Source organism: Pan paniscus, chromosome 13 (genome assembly GCF_029289425.2).
Source record: "Pan paniscus chromosome 13, NHGRI_mPanPan1-v2.0_pri, whole genome shotgun sequence".
NCBI lineage: Eukaryota > Metazoa > Chordata > Mammalia > Primates > Hominidae > Pan > Pan paniscus.
This window is the reverse complement of record NC_073262.2, coordinates 74,094,845-74,114,784: the sequence shown is the minus strand read 5'-3', so window position 1 is coordinate 74,114,784 and position 19,940 is coordinate 74,094,845. Positions and strand designations below refer to the sequence as shown.

At 42.3% G+C, this 19,940-nt stretch overlaps 2 protein-coding genes across 14 annotated transcripts in view; one reads left to right on the top strand and one right to left on the bottom strand.

Annotated features, from left to right (window-relative positions):
* DCAF17 (DDB1 and CUL4 associated factor 17) overlaps window positions 1–1,496 on the bottom strand; it is a 50,821-nt gene extending 49,325 nt beyond the window's left edge. The window contains exons 1-2 of one of the 4 annotated variants that reach the window (XM_034954482.2): window positions 1,013–1,496; window positions 503–606 (exon numbers count right to left, since the gene is read on the bottom strand). In XM_034954482.2, the coding sequence (XP_034810373.1) occupies window positions 503–606; window positions 1,013–1,138 (230 nt within the window). In that variant the 5' untranslated portion in view covers window positions 1,139–1,496. Of the gene's footprint in view, window positions 1–502; window positions 607–708; window positions 745–1,012 lie in introns of those variants that run through there. The other 3 variants (XM_014344012.3, XM_034954483.3, XM_024928023.3) reach the window with 3 other exon arrangements.
* The window catches only part of METTL8 (methyltransferase 8, tRNA N3-cytidine), a 126,383-nt gene continuing 107,358 nt past the window's right edge, over window positions 916–19,940 (top strand). For 3 of the 10 annotated variants that reach the window (XR_008624540.2, XM_063595442.1, XM_034954484.3), the window contains exon 1: window positions 919–1,042. Coding sequence is in view for 3 of the 10 variants with exons in the window: in XM_063595442.1 (XP_063451512.1) it covers window positions 1,035–1,042 (8 nt within the window). In the remaining 7 variants the exon portion in view is untranslated. Of the gene's footprint in view, window positions 1,043–1,559; window positions 1,828–19,940 lie in introns of those variants that run through there. The other 7 variants (XR_010109473.1, XM_034954485.3, XM_034954489.3 and 4 more) reach the window with 5 other exon arrangements.

The window sequence follows — 19,940 nt, the reverse complement described above, 5'->3', positions numbered from 1 at the left end:
GTAATGAGTATATGGGGATGCATTGTGGCTTTCCTTCCCCCCTCATGTTGGACAGTTGTGGATAAGGTTGACTGTTAAACATTTTGGATCTCTAAATACTAGGCTTTTGCTTGAAAAAATTTCTCTAAAAAAAAAAAAAAAGGCAAGTACTTCCAAAACACAATCCATCAATTCTCCAAAGCAGCATCTAATTATTTGATTGGCAACTGGATTTCTTGACTGTGGTGTAAGTAGATTAAACGCTAAACAGTACTCTGAACAATCGGTGGTTTTGCCTGCACTGTAGTTTTGCTTTAAGTTGGTATTTACAAAAATGACACCTGCAACTTTAGATTTAACAAGAGTCTAAAATTACATGCATTTTTTACTGCCTAGTCTTATTTTGGACCCATTTTTTTCATTCTATTTCACTAGGCACTAATGTAGGCATGTGGTTCTATACAAATTATAGTTAAGATCAACAGTGAGGTGAATTACAGCAAAATTATCAATAAAAAGTTACCTGCTGACACAGCGCCGATAATTGTCAAAATATATTCTTCCTCTCTCATAGGCTATAGGTGACCTGGAATGAGTTGTCCAAACATTCTTAAATTTAGTACTTTCCTAAAAGACATAAAGAATTTCCGTTCAGGAAAGAACTCTTAGGCTTCCACTGTAGACCACTTTTAAGTTAGATTTTAAATTTTCAAAGCAACATAATTTCACCTATATTATTTAAAAACTTTTTGCATCCTTCCTCCACTCTGCCCTCATGTTTTGGCTTAATGAGGTGACCAACTTTTAGAATAATTGTTTCCAGGTAAGACATAAGAAGCGTAAAACTAAAAGCAGCTGGTGGCCCTATTACCACCTATTGACTAATCTCCCAGATTCCGGGCTTGTATCCTCCTCCCCATCACATGTGACCCTATAAAGGGAGGCCCCAGCGCGTTAAAACCACATCCCCGCAGGAGGCTCGGCCGCCGGGCGCCCGCGGCCCTCCGTCCCGCCCCGGCCGGCTGGCGGTCACCTGGCACACCAGCGCCCGCAGGATGCCCAGGTTGGTCCTCTGCACCACGCCTGCGTCGCGCGAGAAGCAGCCCAGCGCCCGGCGACTCAGCCGGCTGCACACGTTGGGCTTCCGGGTCGGGCCCATGGAGGCGCGGGCCGGGCCCTGGGGAGGCTGGGCCGCCGAGTGGCGCGCCCCACACTCCCGTGCTGGGCAGCCGCCGCTGCCTTCGAATTTCGAGGCCCAGACTTTCCCGGCGGGGCCCAGGGAAAGTTGACACGGGGAGGCGGGCAGGGAGCACCCGACGGCGGGGCGAGGGAAAGCAGAGCCGCTTGCACCGCCACAGCGCGGAGAGAAGGGAAGAAGCACTCCCTTTTTGATCTGCCCCTCCCAGGCTCTCTGGCCGCTGACAGTGCGACGCTCCGGTACCGCGCGGCCGGCCGGAGCCGCTCTCTCACCGGGAAATGTAGTTCCCAGTGCCTCGTGAGTTCTCCCAGGAACTACAATTCCCGTCAGGCGGCGGGGAGCGAGGGCTTGCCCGGCCCCGCCTCTGCCTGCCGCGGCCCCGCCTCCTCCGGCCCGCGGAGGCTGCGCTGTCTTGCGGGCGCGCTTCTCTGTGCTGCGAGTGGCTAGCTGGGCAGAGCCCTGGGGGCGCGGTGCTGCCGCCTCCAGGTCTCCGCCCCGTGTGTGCGCCCTGCGCTGAGGGATCCCTCCCTCACTGCCCCTGTACTCACAAGCTTCTCGGCCCCGACCTTCGCCCTGGGAGGTTCTGGCCGGGTGCCGGGAGGGGCGCTGTGTCGAGGGCGATCCCCCCAAAGTAGCGTCCCGTGCTAAAGGTACGCCCCGCGGCTTTCCCTTCAGCCGCACGTTGGCTGAGGGGGACGGTAAACTGTACTTTTGTATTAGGAAGATGCTGGCTTCCCCTTCACTCTTAGTTTCACCCTCCAAACTGGGATTGAGTTACTCTTTCCCGGAGGCTCGTCCTTGGGTGGCCTGCGGGGACACTGACTGGTTTTGCGATAATTGCTTCATTTCATTTCCTCTCGCCTCCATTCTTTTTTCTTTATAGGGAATAAAATATGAAATGCTTACATTCTTATTGGACGGCCTAAGATATTCCTCGTCGATGTCTTTAAGTAAAAGATATACTTTGTTAACTAGCCCTGCCTGTATGTTCAAAGTTCCCAGCACACTAAACTTTCAGCAAGCTTGCACCACATGTGTCCCACCGCCTTGCTCTAAGTCCCTTAAGGGTGGGGCCGCTGTATCTCCCACGTGGACTTGGGCATGCTACCTCTTGTTCATAGGTGCTCAAAGAAAGCCAGCTATCGCACCTGACTGGCAGAGCAAAAAGTACAGTACAGCAGGTCCTCGAATCGCATTTTATCGTTCAGTGTCATTTTGTATAACTTGATGAGAAAAAATAATAATTTCCTACCGGGGCTACTGTTTGTGTGGACCTTGCCCCTTCTCCCCACGTCTGCATGGGTTTTCACCAGGTACCCCAGGGTACTGCCTCCCACATCTCAGTGCAGGCTGGATGAATTGGCCTTGTCTGTGTTTCCTGTCTGAGTGTGAGTGTGAGTGCTCCCTGCGATGGAATGTCGTCGTGTCCAAGGGTTGGTTCCCACCTTGCACCCTGAGCTGAGGGGATAGGCTTCAGCCACCCTCGACCCTGAACTGGAATAATTAGATAAATAACTATCTTACTTGTTTTTATTAATTTTCCTTAAATGTATGTATAGCTCCCATTTATTTCAATGTTTAATATTAGAAGTGTTTTGGTTTGTATTTAGGAGTTTGGTGATGTTTTTGTGACCAGAAATATGTTATAGGAACTTAACTTTTGTTTATATCAATTGGCCTATGGTAAAAATGGTTTTGTTATATGTCATTTTGATTACAGTCGGTTTCCAAAAATCTGTTGATGACATTAAGTGAGTACTTACAGTACTGGGTGAGTGTGTTGGGTCACAGTTTAAGGGTTTAGTAAAAATTGGCCATATCTCTTTTTAACCCTGCTGAATTTCCTTCAGGGCTCGAGCTTTTGCTGATTTTTCATGACTTATTTACAGCATACGGTAGAGTGCTTTGTATATTTTTAGAGAGTGCTACAATAGTTAATTTGGTAATTCATGAATGCAGCTGTCACTGAGAAAACTGGAACCCAGAAAAGATAACTGGGTTTTCTTTGGCTTAAATGAAATTCAAATCATTTCTGAATTGAATTCATCAACTCTCTCATTTCTCTTTCCTCTTTGCCCCCACTTGTTTGTCTTCTTTCCTGTGGCCTTTATTTCACCACCAAGTCGTCACCAAGGGAGAGTCATCCTGGATGCTTTGCTGTTCCTCACCCACAACCAAGTCCTTTAGACTCTCTTATCCATCTCATCTTCATTTCACCTAAGTAATTTAGGGCCTCACCATTTTTTTATCACATTATTAAGTAGTCTCTTAATTTCTGCCTTACTTGTGACACAGGAATTTTTTTTTTTGACGTTGCTTTGCCACTGGAGACCTCCGCAGCTGGAGACCTACCCAGGCCTTGCTCGGGCTGGGCTTGCCACAGGAGGTGCCCTGCACAACTGGCCCACTAGGCCACTCCTGGATTGCACGCAGGTGTGGATCCTGTGGCCACCTGACTGTGGGCTCAGCCCCTGGCAGGAGAGGGTGTCTGAGCTGGTGAGTGCAGAGTTGTGTGGTATCCAGCTGGTTGCTCCAAGTGCCGGCACAGGAGCTGGCTCCATGCACCGCTTGTGGCTGGACCAGGCATGTCACAAGTGACTCCCACAGTGGACTCTGGAGTCCAGACTAGGGGAAGGTGGTGGTAACCAAATGGGTCAGGCAACCCAGAAGCCCCAGAGGTGGGTGTTACAGCATGCTAACAGCTCTTTTAGATCTGCCGTCTGCAGCCTGACGAACAGGGGCATGTTAACAGCCCTATCAGTCCTGTTACCCCACTCCCGCCCATGGCCCTGGGGCTGGCCTGGCCCCCCGCCCTGCTTCTTGTTGCATAGGGTGGCTACCAGGCGCTGCTGGTGGGGCAGAGAGCTACCATGTTACTCTCTTCTTCCTACCCATGTTTGGTGGCATCCTGAGCTCTTGTCCTGTGTCCAAGAATGAGATTACACTAACAATCGGAGGGTGAGGAGGACAGAGAAGAGTTTTATTGAGCAACAAAACAGCTCTTGATGCAGGATTTTTGCTCTTAGCTCAGCTAGGTCTGAGTTTTTGTCTCACAATCAGTAAGAATTAGGTGTGTGGACCCCAGAGAGTGAGTGGAGTAGAATTTATTTAGTGAAAGGAAAGCTCCCAGTAAAGAAAGGGGTCCTGAAAGCAGGTTGCTGGTTGCCCCCTTTACAGTTGAATACCTGGGCTTAAGGTGCAAATTTCTGGAGGCTCCACCCCATCCTTCCAGTGTGCTCGTGGGCCCTTAGTCTGAGCTACTCCATATTGGTTATTTCCCTTACTGCACATGTGTTAGGGAATGGAATTTTCTATTGTGGGCATGTTTAGGCAAGCCCCCTGTGCAAATTCCCTTATGTGCACAAAGCATCTGGTGTAAGCACTTTTGGGGCAGGTTGTAGGTTCTTCAGGGATGCTTCCCTTACTGTCTGCCTAAAGCAAGCTGGCTAACTCCTTTCATTCTCAGCCAAGAGGGGACGCAAGGGTGGTCCCCCACCCAAAGTATGGTGGCCTGTCTTCTGGCATGGCTGGGTTTGGGGCTTTTATGGGCTCAGAATGGGGAAGTGCATGCTGATTGGTTTGTGAGTATGCAAAAGAGGCTAAAACAAAGGCACCACTCAAAGGTGGGCACAACAGTGTGAAAAAACAAAGTAGAGAAGGGTGGGTATATGTAAAATAGGTGAAGGGTGGGGATCAATCAGAGGAAAGTGCGCCAAATGGGAAGAGAGGTTCTCGATCTGGTCCATAGATTTATCCAGGACATGTAGCTAGGCTTTAAGCTGTCTTCAGCTTGAAGGTCAGGTTTCACTGGGGACCCACTCCCATCTGCCTAGGATTTGTCTGCCTCCTGCTGCTATCACTTGGGTACTTTTAATTCCAGCCCTCCTCCATACTGCTGCCAGAGTGATTTTCCTAAAGCACAAGCTGTCACTTGCCTGTTGCATTCTTTCAGCAGCTCCGAACACCCATAGCAGAATTTCTTATTTATTTATTTATTTTTATTATACTGTAAGTTCTGGGGTACATGTGTAGAATGTGCAGTTTTGTTATATAGGTATACATGTGCCATCGTGATTTGCTGCACCCATCAACCCGTCACCTACATTAAGTATTTCTCCTAATGCTATCCCTCCCCTAGCCCCTAGACAGGCTCCCTTTTTTTTTTGTTTTTTTGTTTTTGAGATGGAGTCTTGCTCTGTTGCCCAGGCTGGAGTGCGGTGGGGCTATCTCGGCTCACTGCAGCCTCCACCTCCCAGGTTCAAGTGATTCTCCTGCCTCAGCCTCCCCAGTTGCTGGCATTACAGGCGCGCACCACCACCCCTGGCTAATTTTAATATTTTTAGTAGAGACGGGGTTTCACCATGTTGGCCAGGCTGGTTGTGAACTCCTGACCTCAGATGATCTGCCCACTTTGGCCTCCCAAAGTGCTGAGATTATAGGCATGAGCTACCGCTCCCGGCCCATAGCAGAATTTCTTTTTTTTTTTTCTTTTTGAGACGGAGTTTTTTTGCTCTTGTTGCCCAGGCTAGAGTGCAATGGTGTGATCTCGGCTCACTGCAACCTCTGCTTCCCGGGTTCAAGTGATTCTCCTGTCTTAGCCTCCCGAGTAGCTGGGATTACAGGCGCATGCCACCACACCCACCTAATTTTTGTATTTTTAGTAGAGATGGGGTTTCATCATATTGGTCAGGCTGGTCTCAAACTCCTGACCTCAGGTGATCTGCCTGCGTCTGCCTCCCAAAATTCTGGGATTACAGGCGTGAGCCACCACGCCTGGCTGAGCAGTATTTCTTATACCCAAATAAGATACCCAGGATCCTCCATTGTTAACTTAAAACCTTTTTAGTATGTCACATATATGCAAAGATAAAATTAGGTATAAACTCCTCATCTTGTCTCTTTCTTGTTTTTTGTCTTTTTAATTTTTTTTGTGTGTGTGTTGTATCTTTTATACACCGATAACACCCGAACATTTACAAGTTAAATGAAACAAAGCTATAAAACCAATAAATTCAAATGATTGTGAGCAATGAGACTTTAGTTGGACCTAAAAAGCTCTAATCATGAATGTCCTCTGTGGCGTACCTTCCTTACAGAAAGGTCTGTCCATATTGCCCTTGTGTTGAGAGATTACTTGATGCCTTCACCTCTTTTCTTTATATAAATCACCACAAAACCTTCATTTGTTCAGTATGTCATGGCTTCATTTGTCCTTTACTTGACAAACAACATCATTTACATACAGTAGTCCCCATTTCATTCTCATTAACATGTATCAATGACAAACAGCACCACTTGTTTAGCAATACACTCCTAAACACACGTGTGAATTCAAATCTTGTGACAGCACTCAATTAAAAAGTGCTCATTCAGATGATCCAGAGTGTCCTTTTGTTAATATTCTTTTTTTTTTGAAAGATTTTTATCAAATTGAAAATGAAAGGTTTCTCCTACAGAAATCTCATAGCCTTGAAGATATGTGTACAAAATCCCTAGGGGTTCACGTAAGGTACCTTATAGTACAAAATCTGAATCTCTTTGGGTAGAATACCAGGCACTTCATTATCTCCCACGTTTTCATTATCTTGCCCACATTTTCAGCCTCATCTCTTTGGCCATCCCTCATGTTTGCTTTTGTGGTTCTGACATGTTTGCTGACTTTCTCAAGCCAATGTGCCTTTATATTTGAGATTTTCTTTATCTGAAGCTTCCTTTCCTCTCCTCTTATCAGTTGATCTCAAGACTCATCCCAGGTATCACAGCTCCACTGAGACCCTTCCCCTAACTCCTCCAGCTTGGTTAGTAGCCTTTTCTGTGCTTCCATGTTACTGTGTATACTGTTGTGGCACTATTCTAGAATTGTCATTTGTCTGTCTTCTCAACTAACCTGGGCAGAAACTGAGTAGTAATATAATTCTCCCTGCTTTACACTACCTAAAATGTGGTTAATGCATATGTATGTTGAATAAATGAATGGGCTATAAAAAACAATATGTTTATATAGAATCTATTATCAACAGCTAAGTACTTTTTTTTTTTTTTTTAACTTTATTTTATTTGCTTGAGAAGAAATCTCAAAGGCTGGTGCTGAACTCCTGGGCTCAAGTGATCATCCCGCCTCAGCCTCCTGAGTAGCTGGCATGTATAGTGGGATTACAGGCATATACCACAATACTTGGCAATAGCAGCTACTTTTAGCTTAGATGCAGATTTAGTCTCCACTTATTCCTTAAATCAGTAGGAAGTCACAATATTAATAACGTTCAAAAAAACTTAAATCCTTAAGACTTCTACCTATGAAGTAGATATTTTCCATTTGTTGAAGGTAAAATGGCATAAATAGATACAGTTTTATGATTGGAAAATGATTTCTCTTAGTTTTGGGCATAGAACAAATATTAGTTCTTCTTTTTTTCTATTCTTTGTCTGTGTTATGTTTACAGAATACTTAACCATCCTAGCCATGATATTTTAAAGACAAGAAAGAAGAAATATTAATTCAAAAGTTAATAAAATGCTTTTTGTTCATATACTTTGTTTAAAGAAACATAGTATAACTGAATAAATGTATAAAATACTCAGGTTATTAAACTTTAACATTTATTCAGAGACAAATTTTAACTAAGCTATAGGAAGCCATTTGTTCAACATGTTTTTGTTTTTCATCCATAATGTGCAGGGGAAAATTTTGGCATAGGGTATAGCAGTAAACAGGATAGACAGGGTCCCTACAGGTGGGAGGAGATAGACAATAAATAAATAGATGAAAAAATAAGATTTCCAGGTAGCAATAAGTGCTGTGAAGAAAATAAAACAGGGTGATGTGCTGGAGGGTGGTTGAACACCCTGCTTTAGCCAGAGTGGTCAGGGAAGGCCTTTCTAAAGAGAACACATGTAAGCTGAGCCCTGAATGATGAGGAGGAGCTGATCTGCAACAGTCCAGAGTAGTAGTCCAGGCAAAGGGATGCTTGAGTTCAGGATTCCTAAGGCTTATAATAAGAAGTCGAAAACTCTCAGAAGGCCAGTGTGGCTCTTTAGTGTGCAGGAGGGAGGTAAACTTGGAGCAGTCGGATGGGAGCAAGACGTTAAGCTTTGTAGGCAATGGTAAAGAATTTTGGATTTTATTCTGATAGGAGGCTTTGAAGAGGGGAGTGATATGATCTATTTTGTGTTATAAAAAGGTCATTATGGCTATAGAGTGGAAAATACATTGTGGAAGGCAAGAATAATTGTAAGGAGACAGGTGGCTATTGCATTCGTCCAGGTAAGAGATTATAGTGTTTTGGACTAGAGTGGTAACAGGAGAGATGGAAAGAAGTGAACAAGATTCAAGATATATTTTGGAAGTAGAGTTGATAGGACTTCTGATATAGTGGATATTAAGGATGAGGAAAAGAAAAGAATCAAGTGAAATCCTAATAAAACAGAACCATGATAAATATTCCCAAACTCTTCAAAACAAATTGGAAACATGATGTGATGCCAAAGAAACAATGCCTGGATTTTATTAAAGGTGCACATCAGCATTATACATTAGTGCTAAGGAATGTTAGGATTTGTTATGTGGCTAGGGCATGTGGGAAAAGTGAATAAAATCAGATCTCAGAAGTACGTAGGGGTCAGACCATGTGGAACTGTGGAAATGTGATGGAAAACCCTTAGAGTGATATGACATTCTTCTTAAACAGATACTTGGCTGCAGCATCAAGAACAAGAGTGAAATATAAGAGACCACTTAGCAGGTGATTGTAGTAGTCCAGGTGCAAGTCACTTTTAGAAATTTATTTTGAAGTTATTGAACCTTTTGACCACAAGTTTGGTTCTTATGTTTTCTTTCCTCTCTATATTTTAATGATGTGTGTCTGAACACACAGTATATTAATGCATATACGAAGTTTTCAGCAAGATTTAGGTTTAAAGGATTGATAGTAAAGCTCGCAGACTCACCCTCTTATTTTAGACAATATTTATTCAAAAGAATATCAATCCTTTTATGCTATATTACAGATATCATAGCATAATATACAAATAACAATTATAAAATGAACACCCATATACTTATCATCAACTTAAAAATAAACAGAATATTACCTAAAACTTTGACATCTCTTATGTGCCCTGCTGGTTCCCAGATCCCTCTTTCCTCTTTAGATAAATAAAAAATTGTTTTAAATGTTTTTGAACATCATTCATATTATATATGTGTACTCTTCTATAGCTTGTCTATATTTTTCTCAACATTACATTTTACGACATACCTGTAATTCATTCATGTTTACTACTGTGTAGTATTTCCTTGTATAAATTTATTACAATTAATTTATCCCCTTTCTACTAGCCAGGCTTTTTGTTTCTTTCATGTTTTTTGTTTTGTTTTTGTGTTTTTTGAAATGGAGTCTTACTCTATTGCCCAGGCTGGAGTGCAGTGGCGCAATCTCAGCTCACTGCAACCTCCGCCTCCTGGGTTCAAGCGATTCTCCTGCCTCAGCCTCCTGCGTAGCTGGGATTACAGGTGCCCACCACCATGCCCGGCTAATTTTTGTATTTTTAGTAGAGATGAGATTTCACTATGTTGGCTAGGCTGGTCTCGAACACCTGACTTCATGATCTGCCTGCCTCAGCCTCCCAAAGTGCTGGGATTACAGGCGTGAGCCACCACACCTGGCCTCTTTCAGGTTTTTTATTTCTAGGAAAGTGCTGTTATAGACATTCTTATCCCTGTCTCCTGGCACACGTTAAAGAATGCGTTAGTTTTCTTTTGCTGTATAACAAATTACCACAGTTTTAGTAGCTTAAATTAACACCCATTCATTACCTCAAATTCCTGTAGAAGTCCTAAAACAGCGTAACCTAATTCTCTGCTCAGGATCTCACCAGGCTGAAATTATGGTGTCAGCCTGGGCTGTGGTCTCATCTGCGACTCACAGTCCTGTTCTACCCTCACTGGATATTGACACAATTCCATTCCTAGCAGCTATAGGACTGAAGCCCTCAGCTCTGAGACGTTGCCCACTATTCCCTGCCTCATGGCCCTTTTCACAACCTGGCAGTCTGCTTCTTCAAGGCAAATAGGAGAATGTCTCTCTGACCTCCTCTGCTAAGATGAGGTCTTACATAAAAGTAACCTATGAAGGAGATGACTGTCCATCATTTTCACAGGTCCCATCCACACTGATGGACTATGCAGAGGATGAGGGGGTATCTTGGGGACTGTGTTATAATTCTGCTGCCACAAAGAGTTGCTCCAGAGTTTATACCTAGGTACTTAATTTCTGAATTATATGGTATGTGCATTGTATTAGTCCATTCTCACACTGCTAATAAAGACATACCTGAGACTGGGTAATTTATAAAGGGAAGAGGTTTAATTGATTCACAGTTCCTCATGGCTGGGGAGGCCTCAGGAAACTTACAGTCATGGCGGAAGGAGAAGCAAACACACCCTTCTTCACATGGCAGCAGCAAGGAGAAGTGCAGAGCAAAGTGGAGGAAAAGCCCCTTATAAAACCATCAGATCTCATGAGAACACACTCACTATCATGAGAACAGCATGAGGGTAACCACCCCCATGATTCAGTTACCTCCCACTGGGTCCCTCCCACAACATGTAGAGATTATGGGAACTACAATTCAAGATGAGATTTGGGTGGGGACACAGCCAAACCATATCATTCTGCCCCTGGCCCCTCCCAGAGCTCATGTCCTCACATTTCAGAACACAATCATGTCCTTCCAACTGTCTCCCAAAGTCTTATTCCAGCATTAACTCAAAAATCTAAGTCCAAAGTCTCATCTGAGACAAGGCAAGTCCCTTCTGCCTATGAGCCTGTAAAATCAAAAGCAAGTTATTTATTTCCTAGATACAATGGGGGTACAGGCATTGGGTAAATACACCCATTCCAAATGGGAGAAATTGGCCAAAACAAAGGGGCTACAGGCCCTATGCAAGTCCAAAATCCAATAGAGTAGTCATTAAACCTTAAAGTTCCAAAATGATCTCCTTTGACTCCATGTCTCATATCCAGGGCATGCTGATACAAGAGGTGGGCTCCTATGGCCTTGGGCAGCTCCACACCTGTGGCTTTGCAGGGTACAGCCCCTGTCCTGGCTGCTTTCATGGGCTGGTGTTGAGTGTCTGAGGCTTTTCCAGGCACATGGTGCAAGCTGTCAGTGGATCTACAGTTCTGGAGTCTGGAGGATGGGGGCCCTCTTCTCACATCTCCACTAGGCAGTGTCCCAGTAGGGACTCTGTGTGGGGGCTCCAATCCCACATTTCCCTTCCGCACTGCCATAGCAGAGGTTCTCCATGAGGGCTCCACCCATGCAGCAAACTTCTGCTTGGACATCCAGGCATTTCTATACATCTTCTGAAATCTAGGCAGAGGTTCCTCAAACTCAGTTCTTGACTTCTGTGCACCCGCAGGCCCAATAACACGTGGAAGCTGCCAAGGCTTGGAGCTTGCCCCCTCTGAAGCCATGGCCTGTGCTGTACCTTGGCCCCTTTTAGCCACAGCTGGAGCAGCTGGGGTGCAGGGCACCAAGTCCTGAGGCTGCACACAGTAGGAGGGCCCTGCATCCAGCCCAGGAAACCACTTTTCCCTCCTAGGCCTCTAGGCCTGTGATGGGAGGGGCTGCCTCAAAGTTCTCTGACATGCCTTGGAGACATTTTCCCCATTGTCTTGGTGATTAGCATTTGGCTCCTTGTTACTTATGCAAATTTCTGCAGCTTGCTTGAATTTCTCCCCAGAATATGGGTTTTTCATTTCTACTGCATTATCAGGCTGCACATTTTTCAAACGTTTATGCTCTGCTTCCTCTTGAGCACTTTGCTGCTTAGAAATTTCTTTCTCTAGATACCCTAAAACATCTCTCTCAAGTTCAAAGTTCCACAGATCTCTAGGGCAGGGACAAAATGCCTCCAGTATCTTTGCATAGCAAGAATGACTTTTAGTCCAGTTCCCAACAAGTTCTTCATCTCCATCTGAGATGACCTCAGGTGGGGGGCTCTATTGTCCATATCACTATCAATATTTTGGTCAAAACCATTTAACAGGTCTCTAGGAAGTTCCAAACTTTCCCACATCTTCCTGTCTTCTGAGCCCTCCAAGTCTCTAGGAAGTTTCAAACTTTCTCACATTTTCCTGTCTTTTGAGCCCTCCAAACAGTTCCAACCTCTGCCTGTTACCCAGTTCCAAAGTTGCTTCCACATTTTTGGGTATCTTTACAGCAGCACCCCATTCCTGGTACCAATTTACTATATTAGTCTGTTCTCACGCTACTAATAAAGACATACCTGAGACTGGGTAATTTATAAAGGGAAGAGGTTTAATTGTCTCACAGTTCCACATGGCTCAAGAGGCTTCAGGAGACTTACAATCATGGCAGAAGGGGAAGCAAACACATCCTTCTTCACATGGCAGCAACAAGGAGAAGTGCAGAGTGAAGCAGGGGAGAAGCCCCTTATAAACCCTCAGATCTCATGAGAACTCACTATCACAAGATCAGCATGAGGATAACCACCCCCCATAATTCAATTACCTCCCACTGTGTCCCTCCCACGACATGTGGAGATTATGGGAACTACAATTCAAGATGTGATTTGGTTGAGGACACAACCAAACCATATTATGCACCTTCAGCTTTTTTAGGTGATACCATGTTGACTCTATATGTCATTATAGTAATTTCTATCCTGTTAGCTGACTTCCCATTACTTTACATCCTTGCCTGCATTTGTATTGTCAGACTTAAGTTTTTGCCAATGTAGTGAATATAAGACTATCATATTATGATTTTTATGCATTTTCCATATTATAAATACAGTTGAGCATCTATTTTTAATGTCACTAGGCATTCCTGTTTTCATTCTTGTGCAAAGCCTGATCATGACTTTTGCCCATTTTCTATTAGATTGTGTGTCTTTTTCTTCTTGAGTTTAGAATGTTTCTGCATGTTTCTCCGTAACAATTCTTCATTATAATATGTGTTACAAATGTCTTCTCCCAATATGTGGCTTATTTGATACTATATAAAAAAAGAAGCTCACATTAAATGTGGTAAAAGTAGTCAGTATTTCCTTTTATGGTTATAATTTGACTATTGTTTAAGAATTGCTTAACTTGAGGTCATAAAGATATCCTCTTATTCTTTTTCTAGGTTTTAAAGTTTTAACTTTCCCACTTAAGTCTTCAGTCAGTGATGAAATTGATTTGAGGGTATGGTATAAATTAGAGATCCTTTCATTATTATTATTTTTTGTATATGAATAATCACTTGTTCCAGACCCACTTATTGAATAGTCTCTTCATTTCTTCACAGATCTGTGGTGCTAGTTCTGTTGTAGATCAAGTTACCTATCTGGTCAAGTCTATTTCTATGCTCTGTTTTCTGTTCCATTATCTTATTTTTCTGTCCCTGGGGTGATAAGTGACCACTTATTCACTGCAGTTTTATCATGAGGCTTGAGAGCTGGTAGGGGAAGTGTTCCATCTTACTCCTCTTCTTTAGGAGTGTCTTATTTCTTTTTTGCCATTGACACTTTCATATACCTTTTAAAATCAGCTTGGGCTTCCCAAAAGCCTTATTGAAATTTTGATTGGGATGGCATTAAATCTGTATATCAGTTTGAAGAGAACTGACATCTTTACAATATCAAATAATCCTATCTATGAAGACTATAGAGTCTTTCCTCAGTATACTAGGGAGATTGGTTCCAGGATGCCCGCATATACCAAAATCCACACATCCTCAAGTCTTTCAGTTGACCCTGTGGAACCCAAGTATATGAAAAGTTGGCCCTCCTTATATGCAGATTTCACATCCTCCAAATACTGTATTTTCAATCTGAGTTTGGTTAAAAAAATCCTCATATAAGTGGACCCATGAAGTTTAAACCCATTGTATTCAAGAGTCACTATGTAGCTCTCCATTTATTTAGTTAGATCTTCATTAGTGGCTCAGTGAAGTTTTATAATTTTTTCTTTAAAGGACTTGCATATTTTACAACTTCCTAAGTATATCATATTTTTGGTCATTGTTATAAATGATGTGTGTGTGTGTGTATGGATGTGTGTATGTATTTTTTTTTGAAGTAGGGTCTCACTGTGCTGCCCAGGCTGGAGTGCAGTGGCTATTCACATGTGTGATCATGGTGCATTACAGCCTCAAACTCCTAGGCTCAAGTCATCCTCCTGCCTCAGCCTCCTGAGTAGCTGGGAGTACAAGTGGTGCCACTGTGCCTTGCTAAATAGTATATTTTAAAATTAGGTTTTCTAACTATATGTTTGCTAGTATATGAAAATATAATTGTCTGTTTTTGTATATTGATCTTTTATTTGGCAATCTTGCCAAACTTTCCATTTAATAGTAATAATTGTCATTTGTAGGGTTTAGGGAATTTTTTCTGTGTAAATAATCATATCCTTAGGAAACTGTGACAGTTTGTTACTTCCTCCTCCACCTTTTACTTTTTATTTCTCTTTCCTTTCTGACTGTCCTGGCCAAGACCTCCATTGCAGTGTTGAGTAGAACCATTGATAATGGACATCCTTGTCTTATTCATGTTTATAAAGGGAATACTTCTAATATTTCACCATTAAGGATGACATCATAAGTTTTTGGCAGCTACCCTTTATCAAGTTAATGAAATTGTCTTCCATTTCACAGTCACTGAAAGTTTTGATTTTTAATCATGAGCGAATGTTGAATTTTATCAGATGCCTTTTCTGTATCTGCTGAGGTCATTATATGATTTTTTATTTTAATCTGGTAATGTGGCAAATTACATTGATATACTTTCTATTGTTAAACCAAACTTGGGTTTATTTAGATCAATTTTTGTGACACATTTTGTTTTTTATACATTGTAGGCTTTGGGTGGTTGCTAACCTCAGTGCTCATTCAGCTCTGGACTTTTGCGAGCTTTTGGTCTCTGAGTATTTCTCTTTCTTGCTGGCTCAGGGGTATGTTTAATAAGATTTCTTTTTAAAACATATTAATCCAGCCATTTAGGGGTGGTTGATAGCAGCAAGGATTTTGGAGTATAAAGTTCACCTAATTTGCAGAACTAAAATTCCACTTTATTATACTTTTAGTTTAAAAGCTTCTGTTAATAATATATGCTTTCAATAATCACTTACCACCATGTCTGCCTCATCTTCTTTTTCTTCTTCTTGTCTCTCTGCATAACCATGCCACTCTCTACTGAAAAGACAAAAGAATAGTCTAGCGGGAAGAGCATCATACCAGGAGTCAAAAGCTACAAGTTCTAGTGCCAGCACCATCACTCCCTGAGATCTTGACCAAGCCGCTTTCTTTTGTTGTTGTTTTTAAATAAAATTTTTATATTTTTTGTAGAGACAGGGTTTCACCACATTGCCCAGGCTGGTCTTGAACTCCTGAGCTCAAGTGATCCGCCCACCTTGGCCTCCCAAAGTGCTGGGATTACAGGTGTGAGCCACCGTGCCCAGCCAACACTTTGTTTCTCTAAGTTTTACTCAGTCATCTGCTTGGTGGGAACACTCAGGATTGAAGTGAGATCACATATTTATAAATGTGAACATGTTGTTAGGGGAAAGGATGAGAAGCAATGATATACAGTACATTCTCTGTTTAGAAAATGTAACAGAAACAGGGAGTTTGGGGAAGGGAGAGATTTAAATCAGTCACATGGGATTTTTTTAGGGTGGTGGAACTATTTTGTCTGAGACTATAATGGTGGGTACATGACACCATGCATGTGTTATGTACAGCACAGAGTGGAATTTAACATGTTCAGAATTTTTAAAATGATATCAGGAGTGTGGGGATTCCAGGATGGAATGCAGAGTGACAAAATAATCTAACTGTATTACAAATGTATGCAATAACCTGACTGAAGGGGGCCAGAGAAAAGGTGTTGACCTGAGTAACTTTGGAAATGAGACCGTAAGACTAAAGGCAATGGGAACTGTACATAAGCACTATACTGCAGTTGATAAAGTTTCCTGTGGCAGTATGGGGTAATAATTCTGAAACCACTATACAGGTGTACTAGACTCGAACAATTTATTAACTGGATGGTGATGATGGGAACCAGGTTTCTTACTGTTGGAGTAGAAGGCTATAGACAAGCAAGAAGGGAAGGCTGGAGTTATCTGTGTGGTAATAGATTAGAGTTGGAGCTAGTAGTATGAACTCTAGTTTAATATAGATACAAATGAATGCATATAGAAACACATTATATATAGATATATGTATATACTTGGTTTATTATGCACACCTATATTTCCTTGCTTTGTCCCTTGAGAGGACTGAGAAGCAAGGACAACCTAGTAACAAGGAACACACCTGGTGCCCAGACCATTCTCTAATAAAAGGAACAAAGATTCTTTGGAGAAATGGCTGTTTCTAGGACTAGATCAAGGAATACACAAAATGAGTGCCAGAAAGTAAGGAAGTGCTAAAAACAAAAACACAGTGATGGAACTATGTCAAAAGGAATATAGGAGCCAACTGAAAGAGGATTTTTTTTTTTTTTTTGAGACAGGGTCTCACTCTGTCACGCTGCGTGACTATACTCATACTGGAGTATACTCATACTGGACTATACTTATACTGGAGTATAGTCACCCAGGCTGGAGTACAGTGGCATGATCTCGGCTCACTGCAGCCTCTGCCTCCCGGGGTCAAGCAGTCTTCCCACCTCAGCCTCCCAAGTAGCTGGGGCCACAGGCACATGCTACTATGCCTGGCTAATTTTTTGTATTTTTGGTAGAGATGGGGTTTCGCCATGTTGTCCAGACTGGTCTTGAACTCCTGAGCTTAGGTGATCCTCCAGCTTCGGCCTCCCAAAGTGCTGGGATTATAGGCATAAGCCACCGTGCCTGGCCTGAAAGAGTTCTTAATGGCCAAAGCTCAAAATAATTTGAGCAGCAAAATAACTGTTAGTATTTAGTTATAACATGAAGTGTAACATAAGTATCCCTGGTCCGTACTGATATAAATAAAGGATTGAATAAATAAATGAATGGGAGAGAAGAGACAAATTGTCCATGCAAAAGAATTCCAAATATTTTGTGTAGATATTCTGCCCTTAAGGAGGTAGAGCCTAAGTGCCCACTTTTTAAATGTGGGCTCTGCATAATGATTTCCTTCCAAAGAGTACGCTATGTAAAAGGGGCATATACCTTAACAGTAGGGAGAAACCTGTTAAACCCTGACTAGTATACCTCAAAACTGTCAAGGTCTTCATAAACAAGGAAAATCTGAGATACTGTCAGAATAAATAGGAGCCTAAGAAGATATGATGACATGGCCGGGTGCGGTGGCTCACACCTGTAATCCCAGCACTTTGGGAGATTGACACGGGTGGATCATGAGGTCAGGAGATCGAGACCATCCTGGCTAACACAGTGAAACCCCATCTCTACTAAAAATACAAAAAATTAGCCGGGCATGGTGGCGGGCACCTGTAGTCCCAGCTACTCGGGAGGCTGAGGCAGGAGAAAGGCGTGAACCCAGGAGGCGGAGCTTGCAGTGAGCCGAGACTGCGCCACTGCGCTCCAGCCTGGATGACAGAGTGAGACTCCATCTCAAAAAAAAAAGACATGATGACATGATCTCATGTAATAAGGGATCCCGGAACAGAAAAAGGACATTAGATAAAAATTAAGGAAATTGAATAAAGTATGGACTTAAGTTTATAATAATGTATTACTATTGAGTTGTTAATTATAATAAACATACCATAATAATGTAAGATTTAATAGTGGGGGAAACTATATCACATATATGGAAACTCTCTGTACTATCTGTAACATTTTTATAAATCTGAAATTAAAAGTTTACTTTAGAAATGCAGCAGGAATATGGTAGACACCACTATATAGGGATAGCACAACTTAGTAATTAAGAAGATGAACTCATGTACCAGCCTGCCTGGGTTCAGATCTCAGCCTCACTGCTTAGTATCTGTGTAACCCTGGTTACCTTAAGTAACTAGAACTACTTAACTTCTCTGTGCTTCAATTTCTTTATCTGTTAGTGAAGATTCTTGGGAGGACTAAATGAATTTGTGTGTGTGTGCATGTGTATGACTTGGAGTAGTGCCTAGCACAAAGCAAACCTTATATAATTGTTTGAATCTGTTTATTATTACTACTTTTGTTCTTTAGTTTTGGTGATTATGGCTAAATTTCACTGCATCTCTCTTCTTCAGCATACTGATTTTTAGCTTGGCACTCCAACAAAACAGTATCCATAGTACTTTGTTTTCATGGGGGAAAATCATCGAGATTATAAAGATTCAAGAGAAAGCAGGACCAGAACTTGAGAATCCCCAACCCAGTTTCATGCTTCATATATAGCATTGACTTAGTGAAAGCTACAAAGCCTGACAGGATATACTTTTTATGGGCATAGACATGCCACACATAGAAATTCTAAGTTAATTTTATTTGGTTTTCAGTAGATTTCTTACTAAGATATCCACTTCCCTTGTTAAGCTGATGTTCTTTTTGGGAAAAGCACTGCCTGCAATGCAAACCCCTCAGATGTAGGGTTCAGCATCTAAAATTTAGATGACATTTGAAGCAAAAGTGGGATGTATTATGGAAACATGTATTTCCGGTCTCTTACCTCTCTGCTAAAATTCATGCCAACTCTTTAGAAAACTTCTGATGGATCAGCAGCTCAGATGGAATAGCGTACTAAGTAGAATATAGAATCTGGAGTCAGGAGCCTGCTTGGAGAGTGGACTCTTGTGGCTATGTGACCAAGTGCTCGAGCCTCAGCTCCTGCATCTGTACAACAGTGATAACAGAAATGCTTTTCCCACCCTTGTCCCTCACTTACAGGATAGTTGAAGATCAGATGTGAAAATGAATGTGAGAGCTTTTGTAAGTTATAAAATCTGTACAAATAAGATCTGTTAGAGTGGTTCTCAGATTTTCAACCAGAGTAAACGCTAATGGAGCTTTATAGCCATATTAAGTGTTGCAGCCATTTGGACACCTTTAATTATTAAGTAATAAGGTGAAATCGTTGAACTTAAAATGCTCTTGATGGAAAATTTTCTCACAGCACTTTAGTTTTTAGGATGTTTCTCTTTGGCATAATAAAGGAAGGCATTGTTTTAGTCTGGAATTGTCTGTTTGAGGTGGCAGTTTGAGGAAATGGTTCCCAAAGTCTTCACTGAAATTAGCTGGAGAATACAAAGGTGAATCCCTGTGATATGGGAAGCTACCTACCTCCTTTGGACACAGATCCTCTTGTCCTGGTGTAGAGATGACCAGCAGAGGGTGCACGAGCTTTCCTAGGAGCTGACTCCAGCTTCAGCAGCAAGGCTGGGCAGACCTGACTGGTACCATCTGTGTTTGCTGTCTGATGATTAACAAGTACTATAAATGAAACGATCCTGGCGCGTCAGAAACACAGTCACCAAATGGAAAGAGAGAGCAGCCATAATGTCAAACAACAGTGTAGCAAGTGCCTGCCATAGTTGATGAATAGGAGGTTTCTAGATAACTGGAATTCAGCATTCTAGCATGGGCTGTTTGTTTCCCACATTCTCCTGTTACCCTTTTCCTTTTCTAATAATTTCTTTCTACTTCCTGGTTCTTTGCTCCACCTTAATCAGCATCCATAATCATCTGCCTTACCCAGTCTGACAATTAGAGGTCTTTTAAGCAACTCTTCTCTGGACATTTACCCTTGGGTATTTGGGTCCAGAATCCAGCATTCTAGTGTTGCTGTCACCTACTGCCTATTATACCATCTTTTATTC